The 18,891-nt window shown below is 48.2% G+C and overlaps 1 protein-coding gene across 11 annotated transcripts in view; it reads left to right on the top strand.

Annotated features, from left to right (window-relative positions):
- Positions 1-18,891, top strand: part of FRMD4A (FERM domain containing 4A) — a 365,195-nt gene that overhangs the window by 312,512 nt on the left and 33,792 nt on the right. For all 11 annotated transcript variants that reach the window (XM_050324260.1, XM_050324261.1, XM_050324262.1 and 8 more), the window contains 2 exons: positions 11,861-11,937; positions 16,000-16,138. In XM_050324260.1, the coding sequence (XP_050180217.1) occupies positions 11,861-11,937; positions 16,000-16,138 (216 nt within the window). The remainder of the gene's footprint in view (positions 1-11,860; positions 11,938-15,999; positions 16,139-18,891) is intronic.

Genomic DNA, 18,891 nt, shown 5'->3' with positions numbered 1-18,891 from the left:
CTCATTCAGGCTTAAGTCCTCCAGAATCATAGGGGATGCAGCTGAGATGGGTATCTAGCACCCAGTCCTAGGTGGTTCAGATGGGAATGCAGGGCTATTAAACTGGAATGCAGTTGTACCTGGGCTGCAGAGACTAATGTGTCTCTGTGCTTCTATTTTTATGTTCCTTCCTGCCTATGCTTGAAGTCTGCAGAATCCCTGAAGCCCCACAAAGCCATCACTTGGAAGCTTATCCTTTTGCTTCTGTATGTTCAGGGCTAGCTCACAGACTCAACAAGCCCTGCCAAAAACTTCCTCTTGAATGTTACCTTTTTAAATGCAGATTTGGTTCTTATCAGTTCAGTGTTAGATATTAAATAATTACGAAAGTTTCGGTGTGCTTCACAAAATCCATCGCTCCAGCAGACCAAGAGGAAGGGAGTATCAAGTGTGGAAAGATGGCTGTTGTCCTGCCAACCATATTCTGAGACATTCTGGAAGTCTGGTATTGGCTTTGTAGAACCAATGTCGTTTGTGTAGCAGCAGTGTGCAGCATCCAGGGTGGGCAGAATCCATCTCCCTGTGTGTAAACTTAGCTTCGACAATCCCTTCCCTGGGAAGAGAACAGCCTTCAGGCTCAGTCTGCCTTGAAAAGGGAAAAAAAACAAAACAAAACAAAACAAAAAAAAACAGGAGTCATTGCCTTGCTGGGCTCTGCCCGTCTTGGGTCAGCACCATCCAGTATTCATGATAAACCAAGCACATTCTTTGGAACCAGGTCTTCAGGCAGCATGTGCCAGCACCACTCTCCTACAAGATGCTGAGGCTGTGGTGACGAAACCCATCGTTTTCAGAGGAGGGTCATTAGAGGGTTTTTCGCTTGAATTGCAGAGCAATTACAAAGACAGCACAAGGCACTGCAGCCCCCCGTGTGACCATTTGTCTGTGAGTGGTGTGCGTCCATTTGAACCAGCAGGCAGGGGTGTAACTCCACTCCATCCCCAGAGACCTGTACACCGAGGAGCAGGGTAGCCTGGAGCTGTGAGATCTGCACGCCCAAGTAGTAACGTTAGGCATATCTCTGTTGTTCTAGTGAGATATTCCCACTGATTTAAGAGCCCAAAGGCATTTCTTAGTGCACACAGCCTAACAGTTAGTAAACGATTAACTCCAAGCTGAAGAGCGAATGATTAACAAAGTCAGCCAAAGAACTTCCATATGGCCAATAAACAGGCAGAGAAAATGTTTAACTTATCACCAAAAATGAAGTGACCTTAAAGGAGAGTCTGGGAGTGTTTAGTTACTTTGTAAGAAATACCTCTATATAGTGTTATCCCATTTTCTTCTCTAGAAAGCTAGTGGAAACGAAACCTAAGGTGAGCCTTTTTTCTCAGACTCATAAACATTATCACTGCTCACATTATCTAGTTAACTGAAGAGAACCCAAAGGGAATAAAGACTTTTTGGAAAAAAAATGTGAGGCATCCCAAATGTCAGACATGAATGTAGCTCGACAAACTTCCCTGTGACAGACAAACATCAGTTTCTGCCATTTCCTCCCAGCATTTCTCTGGGATGAAATGAAGCATGCTATGAAAATGCTCTGTCCCTTGCCATAAACTCTCCACAACACTCTGTGGATTCTCATTACAGAAAAATTTAATCTGCAGTTTGTAGTGTTTTTGTGAATCCAAAGTAAAGATTGACTTCCAATTTAAACATGCAACAACAAGAGCTGAGCTGGACCCATCCTACCAAGCAATACAAAGCACAAGTAAAGTCAGTAGCTTTAAGTGTTTGATCAAAGAGAAATCACCTGCTTGTCAAAAGCATGAGCAAAGTAATCAGCACATTAACTGTGTCCAGAAAGTGAAAGATTGCTGTCTGATGCCACTTGGCCTTTTCCAAACAAGAGGCAGAGTGAACTTTCCCAATTCCAGAGGCAAAATGGGATATTTACACAGGAGGAGCAATAGCCTAATTAAGAGCTGCTTTATGGCAGAACAAATAGATCCTCTCTGCTTTAGGGCATAATGAAGCATTGTCAAGTCAGTAATTGCATTGATAGAGTGGTTAAACTTGTGCTTCCTGCGGTGAAGGAATGACAGACCAGTAACTTAAAAAAGCATAAAGTAGGGATTGATGTGAAATGTACAGAAACTAGTGAATGATGGGGAGGAGGAACCTGACAAGTTGGTCCCTGTCCCTGAACACTGGGACACTCAAAAAGGCAAAAGAAACACAAAATTCAAATCAGTTACAGGGAGCCCAATTCACTTGCACAGCTCCTTGCCACATGGTACAGCAGAGGCCAAGAGTTTAGAAGGGTTAAAGATAGGGCTAAAAGTGTGACCCTTCATCCAAGGTTTTAGCACTGACTTGGTTATTTTCAAAGAGGATTTTGGGAGCGGTTATAAACCCTTATGTTCAAGGAGGGTGTTTGATTTGGCAGCAAGTTGGTTTCTGTTGTCAAAGGTATGGAGCATGTGTATCACTCCTCTCCCTGGCATGCTGCTGAGCCACAGGGTGTATTCAGAAAGGGCTGGACTTTCTCCAGGGCATCCAGAATCAGGTGGGATCAGAGAGTGTGCTGGACTAGTGTCTCACTGGGCTCCTCTTGGAATGTCATCATTTCCTAAGACCATTGCAAACATCTTTGCATTGCAGACAGGGATGAAACATTTCAGATTTACAAATGATACAGAAGAAGCAGAAACCATTTCCAGGAAATAATGGTTTAAAAGCTAGTGGAGTCTCAGTGGCATTGCTGTAATAAATTATTCACTGTGATTAGCGGACTGTTAAGGACTACCTGCTGACTCCTTCTGCTCTGAGCTTTTATTTCTCTTCCCGTTGCTGATCCTTCATGCTTTTTGGATTATGGACTTGGCTGTAAACTGAACCAGTCTTCAGGTCACGGCGGGTTCAACTCATTTTATAGTGCAGTAATTCAGTCTTGGTTTAGTATTTTGAAATGTGGAGCACGGGAGGAGGGAGGATACACAAAGCAAGGCTCCTTACCATGCTGTTTCTTCTCATGGAAAGAGATTGCTCACCCAATTTCCTTACTTATCAAAATGTAAGACCCAGACTTGCAACTGCTGAAGAGCAGCCACAGTTAAGGACCTTCCCTGCTGAAATGTCTTATTCCATCTCTGTTACACAGGGACCATGTTCTCACCAGCACCATTTTTGCTGCTGCTTGCCCTCAGTTTGGGGTGTTTACCATCCAGCACCAGGCACTTCCCTATTCAGCACCCACCACTCCATGCCTTACCACTTCCTTCACTGTGCCAAAAAGCTGCCAAACACACTGGGATATGAATAAATCGTATCAGAGCACACTGGGCTGGAAAGCAGGATTTTGTCCCTGACACTGAGTATTTCCACAGGATTTGGCTGGACATGCCACAGGGCTGTGATTGAGTGAACATTTCTTTTGGCAGCAATATCAGCTGAAGTGGCCTTCACCACCCTCCTCCCCCATCACAATCCTGCCACCGCTGCTCACTTCTTCCCCTGGGCCCCTTCCTCAGTCATCCTGGTATCACTGTGCAGTTGGGAAGGAAACTGCTCCAGAGAAGGGATCAGACTGGCTCAGCAGAACCCAGCCAAAAAAAAGTGGTCACTCAACCTCGACCGGTTCCCAACCCCATTCACCATCTGACCCACAATCAGTATCCTACAGCCTTGCTGTAGGAGCTGGATATAGGTGCACATTGGATACATCACAGCAGCCAAAGAAATCGCCATTAACCTACACAATAACTTTGTGGAGCAAGACAAAAGCTTCATAGCTCAAAATAAGTTGGAAGGAGTTCAGCTGCATGGAATTTGGCATGAAGTAACAGTTAGGTATAGGTCATCATCACCACTTTTTCTCCTTCTCATAAAAGCTGATAAAAATTTGCTTCAGTGTCTCTCCCAAACAGAGCTGATTTCAGACATTAGATTCTTTACGTAAAACAACTTCTTAAATTCATACAGTAGTTTCTGATATGTAGTTAAATAAGTAGTTTGATCAACTTGCAAACCCTAATACACAGTCTAAGGCACTACTGCTTTCTCAGGAGAACAGCACTATTCTGGTGGTTTGGTGTGCTCTGGTGATACCATCGGACATACAGTCCCCCAGGGTTTTCTGTGAGAATTTACATTCAGAAAGGCTACAACATGACATCCCATCCCATGATCCAGCCAAGTCAAGCCCATGGTTATCATTAAATATAGGAGTAGTCCCATCAAAGTAAAACTCCCTTGCTCTTAAGTGCTTTGCCGTATTCGGGTCTTAAATAGTAATTCTCTATAAAAGCAGCAGCCAAGTCTTAAATGATTCTGCAGCACACAGCAGGAACCTCAACAAGATGCAAAGACAAATTACTCCGACAGCACAAAGTGAAACAAATTGGACCTCAGAGCCCCGGAGTTAGGGTGGAGATCTGGAGCGAGATTGAAACCTCCTTGAGCACTTATGCTTGGCTCTGAAGTGGTGGCAAACTCCCCCACACCCCACCCTGCTCTGATGCTGTCTCTTGGCTCACCAGGACTCCCAACTCTAAAGGTCTGGGCACTTTTATCATCAGATGAAGCCAGGCAGGGGCCCCATTACTCAGTGGCTATGGATAAGAGGCAGTGGCCTGGGCAGGAGGCTCAGAAGGTCGGGCACCGCAGCCCATCACCCTCTCCATGGGATTGCTGCTGCTATGGCACCCCATAAGCAGACACCCTGCATCACAGGAGGGTTTTTAGTCACACAGCCTAATTCATAATGTGCACTGCCATAGCAGTGTGGGATGGAAATGGTGGTTCCTGTGTTTTGGTTCCAAGAACAGAGATCATACTTAGCCATGCCACTAGAAAAGACACAAGGATCCTTAGGAAAGAGAGTAACAGCAATGGTTGGTTCTAGGGTGCCACAGCTGATTCACAGGCTATAGACCAGGCATCCTTCATTTAATACATAGTATATTGTGCCAGAAAGGAGAGCTCTTCAATGCAGAAAGATCCAGTCACTTTGATTTGCTTGCAGGGAATAAAAGGGAGAAAATTTAACTTACAACAATCAGGAAAAAAAGGTTCTCTGTAGACCTCTCCTGATTTAGACACACACAGCATGGTGACAGCAATGCAATATCTAACAGCATCTAGCAGATATGTATGTGCAGTGAAGGTGGAGATATATATATTTGGTTGAATATAAAGCCAAAGTCCCAGTCTGTGTACAGTTATAGACACAAATATCAAGTTGCATTATGCAGACAAATAACACTTTGTCCAAATAGCAGCTCTTCCCTCTGTGATCTGATGCTCTGCTGCCTCTCTGAGCCAATAAATCACTTTGAAATTTAATAGGGAATTGTGTCTGGATAATGGAAATGAATGCAGAGTGGTGATTATATAGAACTAGACGCAATTTGTGTGTTTGGTCAAGCCAGAATTGTTTGCTGGGGCGGTGTGATCCCATAAGAACAGTACACAGCAAAAGGGATCTCAAATTGGACCAGAAATTGTTTGTCTGTTTGGCAAGAAAAGAGTTCTGAAGACTGAAGCGAAGAAGTAATTAGATAGTGAGCTGGGATTGCTGACAGACCACTAAAAGTCCCGCTTAGCCAAACCATTCTCTCATTCCATGGGGGAAGGGAGGATGGCAAGCCTCTGGGAACATCATTGGTGGGGTTGCTTCCCACATCAAATCACACAGGAAGCCTTTTATTTTTTTGTTTTGGGAAGCGAAAGGAAAAAAAATACCCCAAACTAATAAAAATACAGGAATGAATGGAAGTGTGGCAGGATGGAGAGCTTGGTTATGGTGCAGCAGCATCACCACCTCATGACCCAGGGGCACCCTCAGCAATGGGTCACACTAATTCACAGGTGACAGCCCACGGAAATCTCTTGGTAAATCTGTCCCTGAAACAAGAGCTCATTTGTTTGAGCTAAGATGGTGCTGTTCTGCCTGGACCAAATCCTTCCTCGTTCACTCCAACTAGTTTGACAGAGGTATGATTGATGGCAGCAGGGTTGGCTTGAGGCAGAACACAAATCCATGCCCGGAAACCGTGGCCCCACTGAAGTCACTGGGACAAAACAGCCATTGACTTCTCTGGAGCTGTGATTTCCACAGAGTTTAAGGCCAAAAGGGACCGCTCACAACCTCCACCCTGACCTCCTGCATAACTCAACTCCTAGAATTTTGCTTGCTGGTTTGTTCAGGGGAGGGAATTACATTTCCAAGGAGGAAATTTTTTTTCGTTATGTTTGGTTTGTCTTTAAACTGCAAGACAAAAGACTTGGGAGTTTGTAGCTGCACTCATGCAAGCTGCGTGAAAATACTGTCATTGTTTTAGTTCCATTGTTTAGTACCAGTTGTAGTATCAGGATGTCATCCAGTGCTGGCTCCTGCCCATAGCATAGGCAAGGGAGGGCTTGCATTTGGGCTGTTAGAAACGTGCCACATTATTTCCCTGCCTTTTTTTACAAGCCATTCAGAGCATCCAGTTTCGGGTGGTAGTCTGTGCATTTGGAGGGATGATTGTTCCTTCTGCATCCTGTGATTTAACAAGGCATTAATCATCTAGGAAGCGGCAAGACTTGAAGGACTGGGAGACGCCATATAGGTCAGCAAGTCCAACAGCAATTACAGTTGGTCATTTATTAGATGTTTAGAATCAAAGAAAAATACAGGTCACAAAGGTCTCTGGAGGTCTCTAGTCCAACCTCCTGCTCAAAGTTGGGCCAACTTCAGAGTTCAGTCAGGTTACTCACGGCCCTAGTTTTTGACCACCTGCACTGATGGGTTTGGGATTTTTTTAATATATCTACCCAGAATTTCCCTTGCTGCGACCTTGCAACCTGTGTCTGTTGCCTCTTATACTCTCACCGGGTCCTCTGAGAAATGTCTGTCTCTGTCTCCTTTGTAAATCCCCTCTAGGTCATCAAAGAGAGCAAACAGCAGGTAGATCCCTGTAGACCTCTGCAGATGGTTTGATTCTGAACAGCAACCCAGTGTGATGTCTGAAACCCCTGAGAGTGTGTGCATCACTGGGTGACCCATTCAGCCTGTGCCTCAGCTCAGGTGCTTCAGCACACAGAAAAAGGAAAGAAAAGGAGACTCCTGCACATTTATATTTGGATCTTAATAGATCAAATGCAAAAATGGTTCATATCGTGTCCCCACAGTACACCCAGTCTCAGCACTCTCTCCAGTTCAGTGCCAAGTCCAGGTCTTCTGGGCACAGCAGCCAGCAAACAGTACCAGGGAGCCAGTACCCCAACCCCAGGATTTGGAATTGCTCCAGAAGGTACTATCTGGGCATGTTTGTTTAGCTACCATAATTCAGAGTGCACTGTACACCAACCACCAGTGCTGCCCTTCAGCAGCCCTCTCTGTCCTGAGCTGCAGGGCAATACAGGAGCCAACAACAGCATTGTTACTGCCAGGGATTCCCAAATGTATGGTCCTTCCACTGGATGCTCAGGCAAGGCTCCCTGAGCACAAAGGACCAGAGCATGGCCTAGTGCCTAGCACTAACTCAGCCCCCCACACCCAGGCCATGAGTGAGCAAGCCAGAAGCAATCCCCGATGTTTCATTCACAAAACACGCTCCCCTCTTTATCAGGAGCCTCCGGCATTTTTCAAATACTCTGACACTGTCCCGACCTCCTGCTGTGTGCAAACTCCACAGCACCAGCCTCACGGTCAATAAAAATGGTAACAAACCTTCTCCAGACTCACACGGCTGAAATGGATGCAGATCCCTGAGCCTCCTCTCCTCCAGGCTCAGCTTAATTAGGGAGCAGCCAGCAAACCACAAGTGTGCTCACAAAAGAAGCTTGCATCTAAAGGGCTCTGACTGCAGCTCTTTGTAACTAGTCACAAACATCTGGTGCCTGGCAAGCTTGCCTGCCTCTTGGAAGGGGTTTCCAATGAGAAAATTCTTGTAGCTTGCACCTGAATTCTCTGCAGCACACCGTGCAGTACTGAGATCTCTCCCAAGGCTCCTCTTCTAAGCTGCCAGCTTTGCAGAAGCCATTTCTGGCACTGATTTCCCCACCATGGCCTTCCCGCCCACTACAACGCATTTTAAATAGTGCACGTGGTCTGACAGAGAACAGTTATTCCCTTGAATGTTTGCGGATTGAAAAGCAGTTTTAAAAATTCAACTGATAGTGTCAGTTCCGGTTTTATTGACACAATGGAACAGAGCCCACCGTGGGGACAGTCCCCTCAGAGGAGGGGAATAGGGGTAATTATTTTCTCCTCTTTTAGTAGCCCCCTTCACATGCACGTATGTGCAGCTGTGCTCAACAGCCAGCCTTGTGGAGACTTCCTTAAGTATCTATTGAAGATTAAATGATCTCATGTGCAGCCTGTAATGATGGCCTCTACCAAAAACTGTTTCCATCTGAAAGCTGCCCAGTGCTGCATGATCCAAAATGAGCTCCTGACCTCAGAAGAGAACCCGGCAGGCAAACCACCACATCACAGAGACTCAGCCCTCTGCACGCACCGCTAATTGTCCCCTTGTCTGCGGGCTCCGAGGGAAGGCAGCTACTCAAGGGCAGGGGAACTGTGCTCCCAGCTTGTGTTACTGAGGGACTTTCTCCTAAGCCCCATTTCCAGCACGCTTATGGAGATGCTGCCCCAGTCCCTGCTTGGGACAGGTACCTTTCACCTGGCAAAGTCACCACACCTCTAATGCAATTCCAGTAAAGCCCATCCGAATTGTCCCACCCACAAGTGCAGGCATTGGATTCGACCCTGCAAACTAACCAAATAACCCAAAACCAAACCCAACCTCAGTGCAGGGAGAGGCAAACCTGCCATGAACATGGATGCTCGGACTCAAACCAGTCCCAAACCAGAAAGCATCTGTTGTCACTGCATTTCCACAAGATCCTGCTGAAATTAGGACCAGCTCCCTGCTGTGACTCTATTCCCCAGTGAGGGTTGCAAGCACCAGCGTGGTAAAAGGATCTTGATGGGTAAAAATTATGCTTCCTTTTAAGAAGACCCACTAATGGCACCTTGTGCATCTGTCACTGCATTAACAACATCAATTTGAGACTGTGCATAAGCTGGGTAAGTAGTGAAGGGAACAGCTTGCCTACATTAGGAGGTATGGCTGAAGGGAGACCTTCGGCTTTGTTTCTCTGGAGGGGTTGTGATCAGCTAACAGGAAAGTGGATACTTTCTTGTGGGTATTCACATTTCTGCAGATTGGATTCCTTATGTATAGGAAGGGGGAGACCTCTCAGATCAATGTGGGAAGAAGGAGTGGGAGACTGTAGAATAATATTTGGGAGGGCAGCAAAGGGAGGGCAGTTACAGCAATGGTAAAACACACGAGTGAATTCTGGAGAGCAAAGCTACAGGAAAAAAGACACAAACTCAGGTTGTGGGGTCACTTTCACCCCCTCCCTCCCAAGAGTCTGGATTTGCCTCCTTCCACACCCTGCCAAGAAAAACAAGGAAACTAAATATAAAAATGCAGTGATCTGGGGAGCTGCTCCAATGCCCAAAACGTAGGTGTCTAATGCTGTTTTAGGCTCTGCTGGTGATCCAAGACATCTGTGTGGGGCTGGCAGATACAGCACCGGACCTATGGCAGGCTCCCTCCCTCCCAAGGCAGCAGCCAGAGGCCAGGCAGGGTACCCTGGGGCATGGAAAAGGGTACTCCATGCCTGCATTTGGGCATCTGAACAGCTTCCCCAGAGCCCTGTGTGTTTGGACAGTTGGAGTTAATCACAGAAGAGAAACAGAACTTCACTTAACAAACAGCACTGTGAGATCTGGTAGCAGAGAGGGTAAAATAGGATCTGAGCACACGGGACAGTCCAGCAGAGTCGGAGGGAGGAGGATGGGCAGGAGGGGAGGACAATGTTCAGGAAAGCATCCGAGTAGAGCAGCTGCCAGCAGCTTGGAGAAGTTTCAAATTCCTTTTGCGCCACACCGAAGTTTAGTCATAAATGACAACTGGGGACCTGGGGACAGAGGGATATTTTCTGACGGGTGTGATCTGCTGGCTTTTTAGACTCTTATGTGTTCCACATGTCTGAGCGCCTCCCAAACACGTCCTCTGCACATGCCGTGCAGCACGGCTGCGTTATCCTCCCCGCCTTGCGGACTGGCATCTGGAAGCACGGAGGGATGGATGTTTTCAGCAGCCCACATGGCAGTCTCAGGCCTGACCCCAGTTGTTGTCAGTGGGAGTTTAGGCCCCAAACTTCCTTTTCATGCCTTTGAAGCCGGGAGCTTGCAAAGGAGACAGACTTCAGTCAGACCTCAGCTCCCGGCTTAACCCTTTCACCCCGTGCCTGTCCTCCCTCAGTGGGTAAAATAGTGGGTGTTTCTGTGCTTCGTTTTAATTTATATGCAGCAATTAATTTTTCCAATGGGCGAATAAAATAATCCTCTAAGGGCAATGTAACTCAGCCCTCCAGACTTCCCATCCCTTTCTCTCCTGCCCCCATGCAATGCAAACAGCCCCAGAGTACAGGGCAGCTCAGTGCCATCCTTATCCCCCACCCTTCCTTCCAAACAGCCTGTTAGAGAAAGAAAAGGAGCACAATTTTGCTGCTCCTGAAATATTGGCGAGGAGAAAATTTTGGGTCCTCTCCGTGTTTTGTTCTACTCTCTAGATTTCACCTCCACCAGAAGCTTAATCAGTGCAAATCAAATTACGCCTCCTGTTTACTTATCTCCAGAGCGCTGACACCGGCAACCCAGCTTATCTCGGCGTGGCAGGAGCCAGCGCCTTCCTTGGGGGTAGGACAGGAACTCCACAGAAGCTACTTGTAGTGGGAGAAGGAGCGTAAATCAGGGAAAGGTCTGATGGCTGTGCTCCCCAGCAGCGAGGTTACGCTCCCCGTGCTCCGCTGCTTGCCAGGGGCAGTGCAGGGAAGCCGAAGTCCGAGATGCCCACGGAGTGGAAGCTATCTTCTCCCTGTGGATTAGCAGCCTGGAAGCTAGGGTTTGGATTTTGGCTTACTCATTTGTAAGAAGGAGGCGGTGATTGACCTGTCCGCGGCGGTGAAGGTGGGGTGTTTCGCAGTCACCGCATCCTTCGCGCTGCTCCTGTGGTCAGACCGCCCTCCTGCCAGGGAAATGGGGGTTATTTCCCGGCAGAGGTGGGGCACAGGGACTTTATGAGCACATCCCACTGCCCAGGAGCACGCAGACACCCCAGGGCTGGCCCATGCTGACTCATTTTACTCCCGTAACAGCTTTGTGCCTCAGTTTCCCCTCTGGTGATAGTGTTGGCTTTGTCCCGATGCTGCTCCGAGACGCCTCGGCAGGGCAGCCTGTAAAACAGAGGTGTAACCTGCTTATTGCCGTGCTTTGCACCGCTGGGAGCACTTGGAGCCTTGGGCGTCGCCAACACGAGCCTGCCAGCACCTGGGATAGATAAACTGACTGCGCTGGGCTCATGCTCCTGCCAGTTTTACGTGGTTGCGGGATAAAAGCAGAGCTGGGGGGAGTGGGGTGAGTCGCCCTCATCGGGGTCCCACCTCCTCCACCCGGGGAAAAGTTGCTGTGCCAGAGGGCTGATGCACACCCACTGCATCCTCCAGGGGAAAACTATCCCGATCCCGGGTTTCCCCGTGGTTTGCGTGTGTTTAAACATAACTTGGCCCCACAGAGTGAACCCGGCGCCCTTCCCCGCCTGCCGCCGGCAGCGGGAGGGAGGGAGGGACGGAGGGCACCGCCCGCCCCCGGGGCTGCCCCGCGGGTCCGGGCGGGGGGCGCGGGCGGGACGCGGGGCCGGGGCGGAGCGGAGCGGAGCGGGGCAGCCCCGCCGCGGCGCCGGGAGGGAGCGGCGAGCAGGGCTGGGCGAGGGATCGCGCGGGAGCGCCTCAATCCCCTTCGTTCTCCCCGCAGATCTTTCAATGGAGGCAGCTGGAGAACCTCTATTTCCGCGAGAAGAAGTTCTCGGTGGAGGTGCACGATCCGCGCAGGTGAGCGATGAGCCGAGCCGGGATGAGCCGAGCCGGGATGAGCCGGGCTTTGCTGTGCCGAGCCTTGAGCCGGGTCTTGCCGAGCCGCGCTGCCCTCGCCGCGGCTCGCTGAGCTTGGGAACCCGTAAGAGAGGAACAGCGAGTGCCAAGCCGGGTGCCTCTGCTTCCTTCCAGCGGGACATTTTGTGTTTTGGTGGGTGTTTTTGAGGATGTGTTTCCCCTCGGCTCCCAGCGGTATTTTTTTTCTCCTTCCCTCTGTTTTGGCACCTTGTGACCCCCGGGACTGTGCAGCTCTGGTGCCCCAGCTGCGGTGCCAGCGGCCTCCGTGAGTTAAAGGGGGTTTTGCCTTGTCCCCTTGTTGCACCCGGAGCCCGGAGTTGGGCGCCAGATTTTGTACTCACATGCTTCCTTGTAAATAAATATTCAGTAGTGCAACTGAAAGGAATGGCACGGAACCAGAGGTTTACCGGCAGCCTGGATGAAAGCCCATCAGTCTTTTTGGCGCGGGAGTCTTTTTTTCTTACTTTAGAAACCTAACGTGAGAGTGAAGTTCAAGAGACTGTGCTGCATCTCATCGGAGCATTCAGCACCCCTTGTGTGTTTGCATTAGTGGATGGTTACTGCAGTGACCAGTGTGGATAGAGGTCTGTACGTTTTTTGCACTAAAAGCAATGTCTCACTTGCAGTGTAACTGTGATACAACTGGCGGAGACCAACTCTGTTCCCAGGCTGATTTGATGTGCTGCTGGTAGTAGTGTGCTTTGCTGATCACTCAGCTGTGATTCTGTTTCACCTGTTTCCCACGCTTATCTGTGTAGAAATATACGTACTTTTGTCAGTGGAATTTTGCGTGCAGTTTCTGTGCCTATTTACCCTGATATGAACATGGTCACCCCAGTGCAGCAGTGCCTGTCTGCAGAGGTGCATTTTGTTAAAGCAAAAACAGAATAGAGCAGCTCATATCATTGTGCAGCTCTAGGTCGGCAGACCCTTGAAGCATCTGCTTAATATTAAGCATGTAAATAGTCGCTTGGAATCTAGCAGGGCGAATTCCCAAAGTCGGGAATCCGCTGGGAGATCTTCCAGCAGCAGGAGCTGGGGGTGGTGCGCTCCTTCCCTCACCGAACCTCCGGAGGCGTCAGAAGCGCATGCTGCCATCAACCAGCAGCCAGGAGCCCCTGAATGCCCTGAGTTATGGCTGTTTCCTGCAAGGAGCGGTTGCAAGGAAAAGAAAGGAAATAGCTCAGGGACTTTGAAATCACGATGATACTTGCAACTCAATGTCATGCATGAAGCGTGACCACACAGACCAGCTCTTCTGTTTTGTTTGTGTTTAGATGATAGGAATTAGTGACACAGAAGAGCTTCCGCTTTTTTATTCCATCGCGTTGCTTCTCTGAATCAACACCAGGAGGATAAAGCCCTGTCCCAGGTTGTCAGCCTGGTACTTTTCTCGCTACAAGGGAATTATTGTGGCTGTGTTTTGAATCAGTTTGATTCGGTTTTATATTCAGAGCACCACCCTCCAGGTCGAACTGGTGCTCTGGCTGTAAAGCAGCACGGCACGTTGCGGTGGCGTGGTGGGAACACAGCTCGGTGTGTAGTCTCCTGGCCAAGTGGGATGGACTCCTGCGAGGAGTTGTTCCGCATGTGGAGGCGGAGGAGTAGCCAACACAGTGCTCTCTCCACATTCCTCTCTGTGTAGCCAAACCAGAGCCTGAGTCAGCGAAGCCACAGTCGGGAGAGCGAGCGCAGCTCCGTGATTGTGGCCAGGGCTGGGCAGCACAGTGTATGCTTTTAAGCCCTGCCTCTGCCCATGGCTTCCTGTCCCCAACAAGCCATTTAACCTCTCTTAACTGCAGTTACTTATCCCATAAAGGAGAGAAATTACACATTTTGGGGGTATCAGCAGGGTTAATTCCATAGTGCATGTAGCATGTGTGGAGGGAAGTCATGGAAAAAACACCCATGGGCCACCTCTCTCAGGTCCACAGAAGACAGCAGAGAAAAACAAGTCCACAGGTCTGACCAGCAAAGTCTGCAGACTTTTGAATGGGGTCTGCAGTTTTGATGAGAAACATGTACAAGTCCCAAAGAGAAAAAAAAATTGGAAATTACTGCTTTTACGATGAGAAGAGGAATGGTTTGCAGAATATGTTTTTGAGAATTCTTAGAGTAACTGCATTTGAACTGAATAAGATTACAATAGAGTGTCGTTAACGCCTTGCATGCCACTGTGCTACAGTGGTTGTGTCCCTTAAACCAACATTAAGCATCCAGAGTTGGATCTCTCTCTCTCTAGCCTCAGCTTCAAGATCAGCTTCCAGCACAGCCTTCGTTCACTGTCCAGTGACAGGAATGAGGCAGCTCAGCAACCATCCTCATTAGCACCATCAGACAGTGTCCTGTTGTATCCATGGAGAATTTTCTCACAAGAATAATGCTCATAAATGGGACAGTTGCATGGAAAGGGCTCAGCACAGAGTAACACTGAAACATGAGATCCCAGTTGTCTCAGACCCTGTTTGCATTGGCCACTGCTGTTTTCTCAGAAATTTCACTCCGATTTGTAGCTTCATAATTTGACTTTAACACATTTTGAAGCACTGAAAAGGCCCTGAGACACAAGAGCTGTCAGCCCTCTCCCAGGCTGAACATTGCCAGCAGTTCTCATTTTGCTGCACATGTTTGGTTTTCATTCACTCTTGGCTCTGTCACAACTTTCTTTGACTGTGGGCCTCCCCTCACCATGTTCGCCTTCAAGTTTTGACAGGGCAGTAGCCCACTGGCACCAGAGGAGAGGTGGCCACTGCAGGTGCAGGAGGTGGCCTTAGCAGGCTTGAGGACTTCTGAGTGCCGGTAAAAGAGTCATCTGTCTCTTGCACAGCACAGTGGAGCTCCTGGGTCCTCCTGCAGTGCCACCTCCACACCTGCATGGCACAGAGCCCCTGCTGACTGTGGCAGCCCCTCTGCAGTACACCTGCTCCCCAGGCTGTCTCTTGCACTGATCCCCCCTTCAGCATCCACATCCCTACGTGAAAGGGACAAGTGTCATGTTTCTGAGCGAGCCTCTGTAACCATGTCACATCATTTCACAACGCCGCAAGACTCTTCTTAACAGACTGGAGAGGAGGCCCTCATTTATTTGGGGCTCTGTAGATTGGTGGCGTGGTTTGTTCCAGCCAGCTCTCCATCCCTGCAGTGGGAGGAGTTCTGCAGAGCAGGATGCTGTGAGCCTGGATGTGCCAGTGTGCTGGTGTCAGGAGCTCTGCTGGTGAGGTTGGAGTTGAGGGATGGGGAGGAATAGTCAAGCAGTTCCGTACAGCTGTGAAAGCATGGGGAAACCTAATCTGTGGTTTTTTGCTAATGTTTGAGAACAATTGGGAGTCCCAGAGAGGAAACATTTAGCTCTTATTTTTCCTGTTTTTAAATTCACTCAGCTAATCACTGAGTTCCATTTTTCTCTCCAGGGTACTGGGCAGCCCCCTCCAAGCCTCACAACTCCCTTCTCCCATACATTTGGCAAGTCCTGCTACCTCTGTTTACAAGTGGGGAAATCGAGGTATCTGAAAAGTTTCTCCCACATTCCCTAAAGTAGCCATTGTTCCTATGGATCCTTAATTGTTGCGTGGGTCCTAATATTTGAGAGCCACTGTCCAAAGCCAGAGTTAGTGGAGGGTGTGAGGACTTGGCCCCAGGTGGCTCAGCACGTAATGAGACAGAGCATTCACACCTGCTCTGGCTTTGGTGACACCCCTGGCCTATGTAGCAAGTCAGCACCAGCTCAGCCAAACCCAGGAATACAGTCAGAACTGGACAAACTGGATCATCTTTTCTGTTAGTCCTCTGGAGCTTGCTATCTTGAGGAGATACTTAGAGTAAATGCTCTCCTGGCTTGATTAGCTATTTATTGCTGTTTTCTAAGCATTCTTTCCCATTAGCACGAGGGTGTGCACAGTAAAGACAGCAGCTTTTACTGCGAGGTCTGTGACAGGGTCTGCCACAGAAAGAAATGTGACGTAGCCTTGTTGTAACCCCAGTTCATTCTTTTCTCCTCTCCAGGGCATCTGTGACCAGGAGGACTTTTGGGCATAGTGGCATTGCTGTGCACACGTGGTACGCCTGTCCAGCACTAATCAAGTCTATCTGGGCTATGGCCATTAGTCAACACCAGTTCTACCTGGACAGGAAGCAAAGCAAGGTAAGCATGTCCGAGTGGGAAGTACATGTTGTGGTGGGTGAGTCCTTCTCACTCCTCACAGTCTCAGCAAGGTCAAGACCAGGTGGTGGCTCCTTTCCTGCCCTCCCTTTCCACCTGAGATCAGAAAAAGGCAAATTGACCCAAAATATCTGCTGGTTTTGGCCAGATTGAGAAAATTTATGTTGAATTCATGTCTGTGGGAGTAAGAGTTGAGGAAAAAGTTTTACTGAACTGTGGCCAAATTGGAGGAGCCAAAGTTTTCTAACAGATCCCTGTCTGGATGTTTTCCATGTCTTGAACTCTCTCATAAAGTTAGGGCAGCTCCCAATATCTGATTCAAAGTAGCTTCACAATCTACACCTGTTTCTGAATCTTTCTTGCTGTCCCTTGCATTTTACTATCATATTTTCCTAGAAGTGAGGGGTAATGATAGTATTTTAGGAGAGGGGCAGGAGTCTGACAGCCTGGCCTTACAAGGAACTGTCTCAATCTGGTGCTGCACAAAGGGCCACGCAGTACACAAAAGAAGCCACCTTGAAACCAGAGGAGTGTCCGTTGTCTAGTTCCTTTCATCAGTATTTTTAGGCATACCCAGACCTGCAGGAGATTGCTTTGATCACTTTGAAATCACTTGGAGACGGAGGGGAGACTTCTCGTGCAGGCTTCCCTCTCCATATGAGTACACTGGTGTAAAACTTTACAGAGAAGACAGAGTCAGTATTGAATGGGTACGTGCTTTGCTCCCCATCTCTGGCGAAAGGGCAGAATGTGCAGGTGATGCTCCTCCAAATGGCTGAAACAATCTTAATATCTTGCTACTGCTGAAAGCACTGCGAGCTTTTTCAGGCAGGGGCTGCTCTTTTCCTTGCTCAGGCCCTGACCCCCATCAGGTCCCTTAATGGGCCAGTTCAGCCCACTAAACTGGCAGGAAAATAATTATTTTTCCTGCTTTTTTTTATTGCATTATTTTTAATGCCAGTTAAATGAATTGAGTTTGCTTGCTGGAATTTTGTGAAGGGCCATCAGTGTGCTGTTAATCCCACTCTAAACCCTTCTGACATTGCTTTCCCCATCATGAGCTCTGTGGCTTTATTGCAGAGCGGGTGGGACTTTTGGATGCCCTGGGCAGAACACTCACTTTGGCCGTGTCCCATCTAATGCAAAAATCCAGGTTTCACCTCAGCTGCTGAGAGCTGTATTGAATTTAGAAATGTAGCCAACTTCCCAGCCCTGCCTAAGTGCCAGCTGTGAATATGGACAGAATTGCACGCTCACCCAATATCACAGGATGCTTTCCTGTCCCCCTTCTCTGCTCAGGATCATCAGGGCAGTGCATAGTCCTCTCTGTCAACTCAACAAACAAACAGAAGTTTATTTTTCTTTACTTTTAGCCAGATGGATTTGCTGATCTAGCTGCAAGGTATTTAGGTCACAAGCAACCAAAAACAAAAGGAGATTCCCTCCTCTTCTCATTTCTTTGGTAAGAAACTGGGTCTCTGAAATGCCCAGGAGTTCCCTTCAGTGACTTCTTTTGTTGCTGGCAGATTGTGTTTCAGTCTGATCTCCCTTCTCTCACACTCCTACAGACAGCACCACCCACCAGCCCTCATTTGTCAACCTGTCACGTCTGTGACCATGTCAGTGTGCTTTGTCACAATAATCCTGGTGGTCATGCTGAGGCTTTGAAGTTAAGGCACACAAATATTTTTGTCCCTTTCTCTAAAAGAAACTGGTATTTTAGTCAGATGTCCTCATCTTTGACGTGACACTGTCAATATTGATAGATCCATCAATTTTAATTGATCTGTTCAGTTCATCCTGCTGGGCATTTCAAGGACACTTGTACTCATTCATGTGGGCTTCACTTTGGAAAACCAGTAAATCATATCCCAGAGTGGGGTGATGTGAAATGTCTTGGTTTCAGCTCTCAGGGCCTAGACAAACATTTATTTGAGTTTCAGGTCACATGGATTTGCAGCCCCTTAAATCTCAGGCCCCACTTCAATTGAATCCCCAACTTCAAAGCAGAACTTAGATACTCCTTCCTTTCATGTCCAAACTTGGCATTTCACATCATTTTGACAAAAGAAAGAAAAATAAAAACAAACTTAGAAGAAAAAGCCTGCTGGAGCTCACTGCAGCTGAGCTTTTGCTCCAGTGATGTAGATTAGAAGGCAGAAGATGTGACACAGTGATAAAAAAAAGCTTGAACTCTGTTCCTCCCATAAATGGGCACCAGTTGGATCTGGACCTTCTGTACAGCTCCACTGGAAAAAGAAACCCTTCACTTGATTTTAAAAAGAAATAAAATCAGCTTTGCCTCGATTCTGACCCTTTTACAAGTGAGGTCCCAGCCGTCTTTGCAGCCTCACTCGGTGTTGAACTCCTGCCAGCTCCAGGTTCCCAGAGTCTCGCTCCCCGCTGATCTGTCTCTCTCTCCCTGCAATCGAAGCGTGACGTGGAGACTGAAAAGATCCCCAGCTTCCCAAGCAAACTTGTCAGCATGCAGAACTCCTGTCAGCTTCCCTTTTTTGAGGGGAGACAGATGCAGCAGGACTTCAAGGCCTGTCTTTGCTCTGTTGACTGCACTGAGTCAATCAAACATTTGGCCTAAAAACCTCGAGAAGTCCCATTTTGTGGGAATTTTCAACAGCACGTTCCACCAAGTGCAAGGCTTTTTGGCTGAGTGAACTGGTAGAAAATAGGCCAAGGATTTCAAAAAATCACCTCCAGCAAAGCCCCTGCACTGCAGA

Source organism: Myiozetetes cayanensis, unplaced genomic scaffold (assembly GCF_022539395.1).
Source record: "Myiozetetes cayanensis isolate MyiCay16 unplaced genomic scaffold, myiCay2020 scf3, whole genome shotgun sequence".
In the NCBI taxonomy this organism is placed as follows: Eukaryota; Metazoa; Chordata; class Aves; order Passeriformes; family Tyrannidae; genus Myiozetetes; species Myiozetetes cayanensis.
Note: the sequence above shows the minus strand (reverse complement) of the source record. Positions and strands in the feature narration are given on the sequence as shown.